The sequence below is a fragment of the Argiope bruennichi genome, chromosome 9, assembly GCF_947563725.1.
Source record: "Argiope bruennichi chromosome 9, qqArgBrue1.1, whole genome shotgun sequence".
NCBI classification, from domain to species: Eukaryota; Metazoa; Arthropoda; class Arachnida; order Araneae; family Araneidae; genus Argiope; species Argiope bruennichi.
In genome coordinates, this window is record NC_079159.1 from 41701580 (window position 1) to 41715956 (window position 14377).

General features: G+C 27.6%; 1 protein-coding gene across 7 annotated transcripts in view; it reads right to left on the reverse strand.

The window, feature by feature from the left end:
- The window catches only part of LOC129983710 (uncharacterized), a 599516-nt gene that overhangs the window by 9557 nt on the left and 575582 nt on the right, over positions 1–14377 (reverse strand). For 5 of the 7 annotated variants that reach the window (XM_056093306.1, XM_056093308.1, XM_056093303.1 and 2 more), the window contains 5 exons: positions 10157–10303; positions 7202–7335; positions 5542–5624; positions 3571–3622; positions 1717–1854 (listed from right to left, as the gene is read on the reverse strand). In XM_056093306.1, coding sequence (XP_055949281.1) covers positions 1717–1854; positions 3571–3622; positions 5542–5624; positions 7202–7335; positions 10157–10303 — 554 coding nt within the window. The remainder of the gene's footprint in view (positions 1–1716; positions 1855–3570; positions 3623–5541; positions 5625–7201; positions 7336–10156; positions 10304–14377) is intronic. The other 2 variants (XM_056093304.1, XM_056093309.1) reach the window with 2 other exon arrangements.

The following is a 14377-nucleotide window of genomic DNA, read 5'->3' on the forward strand; positions in this document are numbered from 1 at the left end:
ACCAATGCGAGTAGTTTAAATTTCATTACAACAATGAAATGTATTACGAACATCAACCCAAAAAATAAATAAAAAAAAAACTATCAGGGTTACATTTGACAAAACAAATCTAAACTTGGCAAAATAATATTGATCTTAAGTAGGGCAAAAACCGATCGCATTTTATTTTAAAATCAAGCTGAATTTAATTGTTTGAAAAGTTACCTATTGTTATTTTTATATCAGAACGATTTGAAGTTATGCCTAATTATACATACAGGTTGATTGGTAAAATCCTTTTAAATCTTTTAAATTCAAAATGGTATTTCGTAAGCCAGGGAAATAACTTGTACTTATAGTTGTTATTGCGCCCCTAGCGGCGGAATAAGGAAGTTAAAAGTAAAGAAATAAAGGAAATAAGCCTCAAAGTCTGTTAAAAAAAAAGTGTACGCTATGCATTAATAAAAACACAGAAAATGTTCATGGAGTTGTGTGTAAAATTGGTGAAGATATTTGCGATTAAAATTATGAACTTTCCGAGACTTGAAAAAGGGTTCTTAATGTTAAAGAATGTACTCTTCGCTTTTCCCCCCTCCATCGAATGCCTTTTGCAGATATATTATTAATTATTTCTGTTTACTTTCCTTGTTGCTTATATTTCACTTTGTCGTTGATTAACTCGGAAAAACTGCATGATAGTACTAAAGGCTATATTTTTCAATTCAAGACGAACCCTTTTTCAAGACGTGAAAAATTCATAATTTTAATTAATTAATTTAAAATAAAAGTAATGAGTCGAAAATTCCATTTTTTGAATTTTTAAAAAAATTTGTTAGGACCATTGGAAATAAATTCATCATAATCACTTTACTATAGGTACAGTACACTCTCGAGTACCCGGCCTAATCTGCCGGAGGGGCAGACCAGATAACAAAAAAGCCAGATAGGCCCGGCTTCTATTAACTCATTTCTTTGTCCACCAATACCAGAAGACAAAGTTTTTATACCAAATGTAATACGTATTTTCTCACTTCTTATTGAGTACTATCTCAAGACATGTCAAACGTGAACGCTGCCGCGGCAACGTGTTGAGTTAAAATAGAAAACTGTACTGGTAGTTTAAATATGTATGTTTATATATTGTACTTCACGTTTTAAGAATTAGAGAAAAAATAAGTGAAAGGATATAAACTATTCACATTTTAACATAAATTCTACAATTCCTAATTTAAATGCAGAAATCCTAGGCTTAATTCTTAAGAAAATGACCTAAACTGATTTTATTTTTCACTGATAAATGATTACACAGATATGAAAAGGTAATCCTAAGATGAGAGATAAAACTTACAGTTTTTAGTTTTTGAAAAAGTCCTTAATAGAGAACTGATTCTGCAGCGCCTTGCCTTTCTCATCTAATTACGATAAAAGAAAACTAAGCCGGATTGTACGGAAGTCGAATAGTCGTGACTCGGGAGTGTACTGTATACGTTCATTCCTGGTTATATGATACGAATTTAAAGGCTTAAAAGTACTTTTTTCAATTAACCTCAAAGACAGAGAGAGGAAGAAAGATCAACACATCCAGTAGACAAAATAAAAAATTTAAACCAGAAATAACGTTATATATAATTTATACATAATAGATATTTATATATAATGTATAATATATAAAATATACAATTTCAAATACAAATTCACTACTATTTGAAAATATTTTCTAGAGTACTTCAAACTTACTTGTTCGTTTAGAAGTTTCAATCCACTTTCACCATCGTTTACGAGTACTGAATGGGTAACCTGCAAAGGCTGCTCTCCTGGGTGCAGTTTCGTCACATATTTTGATGGGAAGTAGCCTATCTTTCCCATACATTTGCCCTGAAAAAAAAAATTATTTTTGCGATATAAAACATTTTAGAAACAGAATAAATTATTCATGAAATTGCTTAAATTTTATGTCTCGGATTTCAAATTATTCCATATATTGTTTTGAGTTTGTTTTTTGTATGTTGCTACATAAAGTCTTACATGCATCCTTTAAGTTTTATTATTTACTTATATTTTGTGATATTAAATGTGAAATAATGTAATATATTCTATGCTTTATTATTAGATAACGCCCAAGGGAGTTTTTTAAAAATAAAGATTATATTATTAAGGTAATATTGCCTTCTTTTTGATGAATGAAATGACCTAAACAAAACATCAGAATAATGAAACTGCCATGCCTTCTTTTCAATTTCAATATGGATATATTTTCTCATGTATTAAATAAACTATAATGTAATAAAGTTTGTACACTGCACAGCAATTGCTAGCGAAGAGACATTTTACTGAATAATTTTAAATAAATACTAAAATGGAACGCAATAAATGTTTAATCGAAGTGCTGTATATTTTTTAATTTGCAAAAGGAACTCATAAGAAAACAGAAAATACAAAAATACTTTACTTGCTGAAATATGAATGGATCTCCCAATAAGGTTTTAATACATATTCTACATTAAACTGTAGAGGGCTTTTGGTGATTTGGAGTTTTTTCTGATTTAAGTGACGTTAGTGTTTTTGCATTACTTATTGCATTCTAATTTTGATGTCTGATATTTAAGCCAGTATCTTAATCTGACAGACATTTCAGTTGTCCTGTGACATTCAAGTCGAAATACAGCGTACCAGCGAAAATACGGATAAGCGGCGTTCCACTGTGATGCACTAAGTCTGTAGATGCAGTATTCTTTGTTCATCTCACGAACACTTCAGAGGTAATAATAACATGTTCTCTATTTACCCAATATTAACTGGTGGATAAAATCACTATCTCGCAGAGTGATGATGCATTAAGTTGAGAGCACATTCTTGACTTTTCGCCCTGTTAGATTTACTTATTGATTACTTAGATTGATTAGATTTACTTAGTGCAGGCGGGGGGGGGGGAGAGACCATGTTATTTTTCTTTCTAACTTGTGTATTTATTGCTTATATAACTAGTTCAGTTTTGTGGATTAACCGCCTGCTGATAATCAGGATTTATTGTATTACTAAATAAAGTGCAATCGTTTTTTTTCTTTATTTTTTAAAACTTTATTTCATTATTATTTTGGTGAAAGCAAGCCTTCTGACACATGCGCAGAAGCATGGATGGTTTCTGTATCTTAGAATAGATATCATTTAAAGCTGCGAGTATATCAACAACAGTTTCTGTTATAAATAAAAAGCTTTTCTATCTTTTAAAACATTTCTCGTTAAATTGTTATAAATTAGTTGTACATTGTTAGTTCATAACATGTTTTGTAGGCTACAGTTAAAAATAAGATAAATCTTTGATGTTATATAATGTGTATCTATTGCGGGTATTAATGATCATTGATATACTTTCCAATTTTGCTTTTTACAAGCCAACGATTTGTTGGTGTTTTTTCATTTTGGCATTCATTGCTTATATGTGCAGGTTTGATTATCAGGAAACTGTAGTTAACATATAGTATGAAATTAATTAGATAGATAGTTTTTCTTTCTGATAATACTGCATAGGAGCAAAGAGAATCCATTTTTAGAAAAAGAACAAATATCATAATATCTGACATAATTACAAACCTGCCACCAATCAGCATCGCTTGTATCTGTGACGGTGATTATGCATCCAGCTCTGAAATAGAAACAATTTTCAGTTAATGAATTGAAGACCGTTGATGTGAAAGAAAATGGTGCCGAAATTCTGAAGATGAAACTTTGTAAGCATGATTTTTTATATTGATTCTCTAAACTTCTTATTTTCTTTTCATAATTTTTATACTCTACATATCAACATTTTAACGTTACAATATAATTGTTTTTAGGATCCGCTTTCTTTAGTGTTTTATAAAGAGAAGAAAATGTTTTTTAAATAAAAAAAATCGAAACGACAAAACTGCGAGTGAAAATTGAGTGTTTCCATTATCGATAAAAATAGTCAAAGGGAATTGGAATTTTAAACATATTTTCGATAATTAAAAAATTTTTTTTTTGAAAGTTTTAAATGTTTTGTTCCTTAACATATTCATTTTGATATTAATTTTTATAATATTGTTTTTAGGCTTCATGCACCTACAACTATGACTTCTGTTTTTACTATATTGATAAAAGCATATTTATAAAAACGTTTTCATGTATTACTTACTATTCTTTAAAATATTTCATAATTCAATATTATAAATAATATAAAATCTTAAAATCAATTTATTTCAGAATTTCGCTTCCAGATGGCGCCCCTGATATGGAATCAAAATCAACTCTATTAAATAATAATTAAACTCTGAAAATATTAAAGTATTGTAAGGTCATGAATCATTTTTATTGCTGCAATATACTTATAGGACATTAAAGATTACGAAAGATTCTTGAAAGTGAAAAAGAGGATTTGATATTTCCGCTTTGTTTACATAAAAACCTTAACTCAAAAAAAAAAAAAAAAGTATAAGTCTAATTATCAGAATAAGACTTTGTTTTAATTTACCGCATCCGTAGTAATAGCCAATAACGGCTTTCAGGGTAGAGAAAAAAAAATATTTAAAGAAAAGTATAACATGAGCACCAGATTCTAACGTATGCACATTAATGAAATAGTTTTAATTATTCCAATTTCTTTTGTATTACCATGTGGTAACATAACCTTGTTTCGGATGGAAAGCTTGTGACATCTGCAATAAATGATAGCATTTTAAAATCTATAATTTTAATTTTGTTTGCACATCAAAGTGCCTACAAAACGTGTCATTTAAAATTACAAGGGGACGGAAATATTTGAAACCTGTTTTTATTTAAATATTGATTTAATTTTGTATTTTAATGCACAAGATTTTAAAAAGGAGGGGGGAAAAAAAGGAAATTTTTTTTTAACCAACTGTGTTTCGTTTTATTCAGACATATTTATCAAATTAGAAAAGCGATAATTCTTTAAATATTTTTGATATTATTTTATAACTAATAATTTGCCGATAATAATTATTTCATTTCATTGGTCTGTATTCAGTCTTATTTATGGTAGAGTTTGAAATATTTTCATATGGATATACACAAAATGGTAATTAATTTCATATCTAAATTAAATATCCATCGGAATACATATTGGTAGATGATAAAATGCGATTCGTTCCTGTTATTTCAATGTATCGCAAATTATACAATTTAGCAAATATATTTTATTTCTTTTTATTTTGCTAATAAATGATGACAAAATATAAGAAATAGGCACTGATGTTAAAAAAAGTGTATCTGGTTATTTCTGAATTGAAATGAGTCATTGAAGAATAAGCAATGCCTCCCTGTTTCCATAGTGGGCGGAGTTGAAAACTCTTTCGAATTTGTGGTGGCCAGTCATATAATTCCACTGAACTGAATCGATATACATTGAACTAAAGTGTAGAAAAATGTTATCATGTGTAAGGTAAAAAATATTACTGAAAGTAGTAATATTTTTTTACTAGTAATAAATAAAGTGTCTGAAAATATTGCCCAAAATGAATATTCAAGCTTAGTAAAAAAATCAGTGTTTTTAAATCCTACTTCGAAAATGTAAAATTTGCTTACTTGAGGTCAATTTCGTCTGGGTGGCGACTTCGAAAATTGTACAGCACAACGTACAGATTGGTCGGTAGAAGGCGGTGAGGCTTCTGAAAGTAAGAGCGGCATTAGAAAGAGTTTGTGAGCATTGCATGCTAAATCATACCTCTAATAATAGAATTTGTCTAGTTATAATGCTTTTAATTCGAATTTTTATCTCACTTCTCTAACTTAATTATTATTATAGGCAATATCTTTACTAATAATAAAGGTGAATGTGTGTAGCGGCGCTCTATAATCCAGTCACGTGGTCTAAATCTACCAAACTTGGCACATATATACTTTGAAGGATGAAAATGTGCACTTTGGAGTGATTTTTAAAATTTAATAAATAAATAAACGACATTTTGGCTCTTCTCCATGATTTTTTCCGAAAATATTAATGCACAAAAATAATTTTTACATTATTTTAAGATTTAAAAAAAATCATCTTTTCAATGATCCATATTGCTTTTTAGCATAATTTTCTTTTATATTTTAATCAATTAAAAAATAAGTTAAGCGTATTTTACAACATTATGTTTCATTGTTAAAATGAAACTCAAATCATTTATTATTATTACTACTAATATTTTATCCTGCTTTTTTTAAAACCCATTAGCGATAATCAACATATGAAAATGTTTTGTAGAACCAAAGAGTCCGGTAGATGGCGCCAGAAGTTCTATTCGCAGTTCTTATCGTGCGCTTGCTTTCGAATCTATAAAACTGTTAATTCACTTGCAGGTAAAACGGAGTAGGCTTCGTAATAATTAAAAAGATGTAAACGCCACAGATTCCATACTAACCGTTTTATAGATGAACAGGCCTGCTGTTGAACAGGATTAGCCACAAAGATTATATATATATATATATATTATCTACTAACCTTCTGTCATTAAAAGGACGCGATTTAATTTATGGAATCGTAAAAAGATTATTTTAACCTTTTCAATACTTGTATTAGTGATTATATTCTCCCCTTAAATTTGCTCTTTTGAATGTTTAATAAACAATGTTGTTTTATTATTAAATTCCTTTGCTACGTGACACCCTAAACACTTGCCCAATTTAAGTTTGGATTGAATTTAATAGTGAGATTTGTTCTAGAAATTTAGACGCATCCTACATCGAATATCCTCCCCAATAATAAGTCTTTACAGCCATCTTGAGTTAAAAAATTATCGTTTCTTCTTTCTGTTTTCATCATTTCTGTAATTACACAAGACTCAGTTTGTAAAATCGAATTTTTAGTTATAACGGTAGAAGTTTGATCAGATTCACACTATCTAAGATCCATTGTATTGTTAAATGGTCTCAGACATCAGGACACATAGCTGCACAATTTCCAGGGTCCATTGTATTACTAATCGGTCTCGGGACTAACGATATGAGGGCAAATACAGTGCTAAAACATAAAAAGAAATTTATACAATAGAGTCTATTCGCCCGATGTTACATTCGCAAGATGAATGTAATGTGTTTGTTTTACGCTGATTCCTGATGTTGCGTATTTTTTCCTCCAGCAAAATGATCTGTGTATCTATAGCTAAATTGACGCAAAATATTTTCTCTAGTATAACTGAACAAGTTCGTTAAAACAGCAGATTTGTGGTATTAAAGAAAAATGGTGCATCTTTCTACTGACCGGTGAAGGGCATGGTGATGTAGATGCAGAACTGAGTGACTTTTCATTATCATCCGGTAAATCTACGGAGCTCATGCGAACATTTTTGGCAGTCAGTAGATGTCTCCTACTTCCATAAACAGGACTCTGTGGAGCTATAAAAACATCATTTGGCATAAGTAATTTATTTCTTTTGTAATAATGAAGACAATTATGCCAGAGAACCAATGAAAATCGACAGATAAATAAGCATATAAATGAAGCATCTACCTAAATTAAAGATAACAGGTAGTTCTGGAATACAAAAATCATTAATTTGCATGTAAAAATATCCACTTTTGTTAAAAAAAAAAAAAAAAAAAAAAAAGAACAAGCACAAATTAGAATTCATGTCAAATACGTGGAAAGAAGGAACAGAAAACATTCTCAGTAAACCTGAAATGTAATAACAAGCAATTATGCATTCATTTTCGAAGTATTTGTTGGAACCTAAAGCATAAAGTTACAGAATACAGCAACGTAGGGCATCTTATGAAAGCATCAACACACATTAGTATCAAAGAGTGGTAAATTGATTCATGCAAAAAGTTTTGAGATTGATACCAAACAAAGGGAAACAGAAAATCGTTTATTTATAAATAATTATATTTGATGGGGTAACATTTCACTGCAGGCAGGTGATATTCATTTTAATAAAAGATAGGGAACCATTTAAAAATAATTGCGTTTGGACAGCAAGTGATACCACTTGCCCGCTAAGACTATCTTGCACCTAAAATTTCCTATAAAAAGAAAATAGCAAAAATTATTATATTCGTTATTGCAATTCATTTCACAATGGATACAGATTAACTGATATGAAATTATTTTAATAATAAGATATTTGATATATTTAATTACATTCTTCTTTGTTTTTGACTTGGACATTACCATAAATATTATTCGATCCATTATATCATTATGATAAATAATGATTGTGAATTTAATATTGGATCTTTCATTTTTAATTGGAAATTGAATTAAAAAGTTATTCGATCCATTTTAAATTGATAAATAGTGATTGTGAAATAAATAAATTGAAGAATAAAAATGCCTTCACAATAGCTAACAATAATAAATTCATTTTTTCAAAACAGTTACAGAATACCATTTTTTTTATACATTGATTCTAAAATTCAGACTTGGAGGGCTTTTATTAAACACTTTTTTTGCACCCTTATTGTATTTGAATAATAATAAATAGATATTTAAAAATAGGTATAGCATAGAGTAAAGAACGACCATAATTTCATATTCAATATGCCGATATAAAGGATAATGCTTATAGTTAATGGTTGATAAGAGCCAAATTTTTAAAAGAATTTGGCATCCTATTAGTGTTCCATTTTTCTTCTATAAAACATTTTAAATTCTTAAATGCTATTTTGAGGTTCACAGTAATATAAAAATATTTCATTGAAAGGTTTGAAAAAGCTCTAATGCTGGGAAAGAATTAAGCAATTAATGACTCAAATAACATCAAAATTCGATCAATTAATTAGGAGAAACGTTTACTTCGACAGGCGGGGGAAAAAACAACCCATTTTTGCTTGATTTGAAAAAAAAAATGAAAAAAAAAATGGCGACCCTTTTAAGATAGAGGGGAGAAAAATAAAAAAAAGGAGAACCTCTTAAGCCATCGAAGTCAATAAAATTTCCTTTAAAAGCTTTTTCATAAGAGATTCCTTTTCCTAAACTTGAGTAACGTACTACCAAAGACATCCCCTTTGCATTGTATTTTCTTTCTTTCTAAAAAAAAAAAAAAAAAAAAAAAAAAAAGATTTTTTTTTTTTTTTTGAAATCTTCAATCGAATGCCATATGCAATTAAAGGACCGTTTATGCATTTCCTATACGTCGTTTATCACAATCCTAATTGTAATGTAATTTTATACGATGCAAAGAACACAAAGTTTCAATTGTATGTTACGAGGAAGATTCGAATCTCATAACAGTAAAAATCAAATTCGGAATCTTTGTGAACTATAATATCGATATCATGATTTTTCAATGATACATAATTGATGAAATAATAGAAGACAACAAATTATCTGGAGCTAATTTAAGCGACGATGAAAATATTATTTTAGTAAGAAATTTCTAAAGTAGTAGAGTATTATATTGAATAAAAATTTAACAAAATGTTGAAGAATTATTTTCACATCTGTAATTATAGTGATGCTTGAGTACTTTTTAAATTACAGAAGACAAATTTTATGACAGCAAACAAAGAGTTTTGAATTTAATTATCAGTTAATTAAAGGATGACTATTTTTAATGAACTTCGATGAGTATGCTCCAATGAGGAAGACAGGACACTAGCTAATAAAAGTAAATAAATAAAAAATATAATAAAAAATCTCGAATTTAGAACCAATAAAATAATTTAGAATTTTTTCAAGCAAAGGAAAGGTAAAGACGCTTAACCAATATATTTTGCTGTCACTGTTCTATTTTAGAACCGATTGATCTATATTTACCCAAAAATGTCATCCATATTCTATGTATAAAAAAAGCTATAAAGGAGAAATCTTCAGAAACTAAGTCTTTGAACTAAGTATTAAATCCAGTTAACTTTTCTAGTATTGACTATTTGCAGATGAGTTAAAGATCGAGACTTTTCATTTTTCAGTCCAAAGAATTGAGTAATGAAACGAATTATGAACCCAAAGAGTCGAACACGGGAAGATTCAAACATATTTGTCGCTGTTTGCCAAAATTTTGAAATCAAACATCTAATTTCAAAAATTCAGCACTGAGGGCGCTGATTTTAAGTTAAGATAACAACGCACGTCGTTTTACTACTGATAGATATTACTTTTATATATCTAACTTTCTTCATCGAACCTAATTTCGTTGTGTAAAGATATAACAAGCAAATTAGAAGTCACAATTCGTGAAATGTATATTCAGCAGTTGGTGGCAATGTAATACATTACATTGGTTGTGAGAGCTGCTGTGCGGAGTGCTTGACTGGCCCAGCTGATGATGCTGCCTTCTGTGCACGTGCTCGCTGGACTCTGGACTGTCCAAAGAGAAGCTCTTCATGCGCAAAGACAGACGCTTCCGCTGAGGACTGTGAGGGGCTGACCAAAAGAAAAATAAGAAGTTAATATATTTTATTTTGATAATTTAATTGTATTTTTCAAACAAATTTCTGATTATTTGCTGTTAAGATATTTTTAATTCTAATGGTTGCTTCTTTGAAAGTGGAATAATCGTCTGCGCGAACTTAAAATTCCATTGAAGGCGACAATTTAGTTTTCATATATATTAAGTACATATATGAAAACTTATTTTCGTTTAGATGTATCATATACGAAAAGAAATTAAGTTAATGAATACTGAAGTTCAACAAGACATATATTTAACTCACCTTTCACTAAACGGAAGACTAATTTTAACACTTTTTTCTGAAGTACCATTAAAACGTATGAAGGTACTCAGAAAAAAAAAAAACCTTGAGTTTATATAATACAAACTTGTAAATAATAACTCGGATTATAGACTATATTATTAATTTCATTTCCATGAAACTATTTTTCATACTCGTCATTAATATAATGTCTTCGTTTTCATTATCAATCTATAAAAATGTGACTGCTTTTTTAAAAATCTTAACAGTATCTTTAAATAGAAAAACAAAAGAATTTAACATTTTTATTTATCGGTTTAAATAGTAAATGATATTAATTATAATGAAACTTATTATAACTGAATTAAAAAAAAATAACAAAACTAAACCTATGCATTGCGATAAATCTTCTTAGCTTCATTTCAGACGATAAATTTCCATAAAAAATACACACTTTAGAATTTTGTAATTATTTTTTTTATAATTTTTATAAGAAATCGATGTAAAAATTTTGTTTAAAATAAGAATGTTGAGAAATATGTCGATCATTATTATTATAGAATTAAAAGAAATAGGAAAACAAAAATTTATTCTTTAATGAGTCTTCTCAATCCAGTTTCAAATGATAATTACCAAAAAAGAAATTAACGCTTGCTATAAACTTGATATTAAGCCAAATATTATTAAATGATAAAGTCACCCCCTAATAACACCCTCTAACACATATGACAATCTCTTTTATAAAATCTGGCACAAAAGCGGTTTCAACTTTAAAATTTTCCTTAAAATTTGCTAGAAGACTTTCGAAACCCCTATATATAATCTTGGCAACAACTGAGAAGATGGCATGCAGTATTCTATTTCTGTTACTGTATAACATTCTAAAATTGTTTTTGAATACAGAATTTAATTAGAAATCTTCATATTTAGATGTTTTTCATTTCATCCTATTGGTTATGCATTCTTTAATAATACATATATTTGTATTTAATAATTTTTGTTGTTATCACATAGTATTTAATCATTGTATGGCCATTGTATTACAACTACATGCATAACTTGGGTGCACGATAACAAACAACACAATATTAAATTGAAAATAACTGAATAAATTAAAGAGCTTGCATTTCATATACAATTGTTTTTATAAAAACATACTAATATTGCACAATGGTTTTGGTGAGAAAACATACAGCATGCCGAATTAGAACACCAAATGGAATAACATATATGGATGGTAACATTGGTAAAAAAAAAAAAAATAATATATTCAAATACTCGAAAATAGTTGTTTAGAATACATCAAACATTCACATAGAAAAAAAGGATAATATATGTCATGTAGATAATGGAGATAGTTTTACTTTATTAATATGTTAAAACATCTAAGTACACAAATCGTGCAATATACAACGAAGTGACCCAACATGCTATGTAAAGATTCAAACATCAAATATTGCTACAATAACACAGATTCACTGGTAATTTTTTTCCGAAGTTTTTGCCTATTTTTCTTTGAACATTTAGATTCAGACAACAGATCATGCTACACAAAGAGTTTTGCAGACAAATCAATGTATGAAGAGTGAAAAAAAAGGTGCATTCATTCCCAAAACTCATCAGTGAGAACATATATATACCTGACACAATTCTTCTGTTTCCGCCACTGGCTGTTATTTAAAAAGAGAGAAATAATTTTTATCAGATAACTGCATTAAAATTTTTCAACATCGAAATTGTGAAAAAAAATTCAATTGTGAACTATTTTTTTAGTTAAATTTAAGAGTGCAACTGCATACAGTGGAATTTGGCTAATTTGAATGCTTTTAATTCGAAATCGTCAATGATTCGAAATTTTATGCTGTCCTTCCAATTTCTTGTTAATATAATATTAAAATATCGTTTGTAATTCGAAATCAATTTTTTTTTTATCTCCAATTGTTTTAAGCAATTAAATATATGCCTTGTGTTTTAAACGACAGAATGTGAATATTTTTAAGTCCATTAATTTACTCAAAGACTTCATTGCTATACAAGGCATCTTATAATAGTAATAATAAACAGAAAATTTCTTAGTTTACTTCTTAGTTTAAAGTTCGAATACGTTTACCTTTCACGTAAACGTATTAATTAATATTACGTTTATTTAATTTTAATACGTTATTTAATTTAATTACATTTATTTAATAATTATTTAATTTTACATAGTTAAATGTTATGTAAAATTAAATAATTGTTATTGTTATTATTTAATTTTATTGTAAGGTTGTTAAAATCTAAACGCCTTATATTGTCTAGTAAAGTTAATCACTCATTTATTAAAATAAATAATTTAAAATGATTTTACAATTTTTAATTATTCTTATTATTACTTTTCCAAGTTTATTACCTATATATTAACTATGCATTATGAAGCTGTTAGATACTAAAAATAAATATTTATTGACATTTTATTTGCAAACTGTCCCTTTTTTTATGCTCCAAATTTTTAGACTCAATTTTTGATAATTCGAATTTTTGGAGAAACCGAATTTCCACTGCGGTCTCGTCAGTTTCGAAATAGCCATATTCCACTATATTTAAGAAGGTGTTCTTAAAATAAATGTGATAGTAACTAAATTAAAAATTAAAAGAAGTAATAATTGAAATTGAAAAATGAAATGATATTTTTTTCCTGATTTTAAATAAATTTATACATCAAAATTTAATAAATTTTCATAATTAGAATCAAGTAAAAATTATTCTTTTAGCAAAAGAAAAAAAATCGATTAGTGATTTTTAATTTAGCGGGAGATTCTGTAGAGAACCCGAGAGAATACATGAAATAATTAAAAATAAAGAATATATTAAATAATTTTAATATCAGTTACTTCCCGTGCCTAAAAATATAGCAGGCAATTTCAAAATTTTTTTTCATATTCATGACATACATTTTTAAGGAATTATTATTTTAGTTAAACAGAGTAATATTATTCATAGCATAATTTCTAAAAATGAACGCGAGGTTAAAATTAATAATTAAAAAAAAAATCTGGATTTTAGACATTAAGAGTTTAAGGATTACTGAAGAACTTTCCAGTTTAAAATAATGATTAAGTTTTTCAAAGAAAAATACTGAATAATTATAGATTTATAATTAAATCTGAATTATTACCACTTTTAAAAAGTAGCAATTCTTTGAATTATACTAGAAAATTATGGAAAGTATTTTTTATATTTCTATAATGGAATGAATAATTTAATTAAATTTCTATAAGATAATATGCGATTTGATTGTGACACAGAATTTAATTAGCTTAATACGCTTTTATATTAATAAAATTTGATTTAATTTCTTTCCATGTCAGAATGCACTTTTTTTCTGATTTCGTTTTTCAACACATGAAAAATATTGGAGGAGGAAAGAATTAATCTGAAACAGTAACAATACATTTCATGCGGAAAGTTTAAGGAATGGTAGAATTATGTCTAGAAATTTCTAAAATATTAAGAGTAATATTATTTAATGTATTATATGCTGTTAATATTTTAGGAATACAAATTATTTATTATTATACATTTGCAACCGTTTGTTAAATTGCAAGCGATTAATGTCTTCTGCTAAGAAAGATAAATTTTTTTGTATCAACTCATAACGATCAGCAAAACGATTTTATATTACATAGTTATAAAATCATTTGTTTATTAATCGTCTTTATTATTTGTTTTAATTTCGAAGTTATATAATAATTTATTTATAATTATTTGAAATACGACAGGTAATAAAAATGTAATAAAGTCATTTGAAGTAAGAAAATTTTGAATA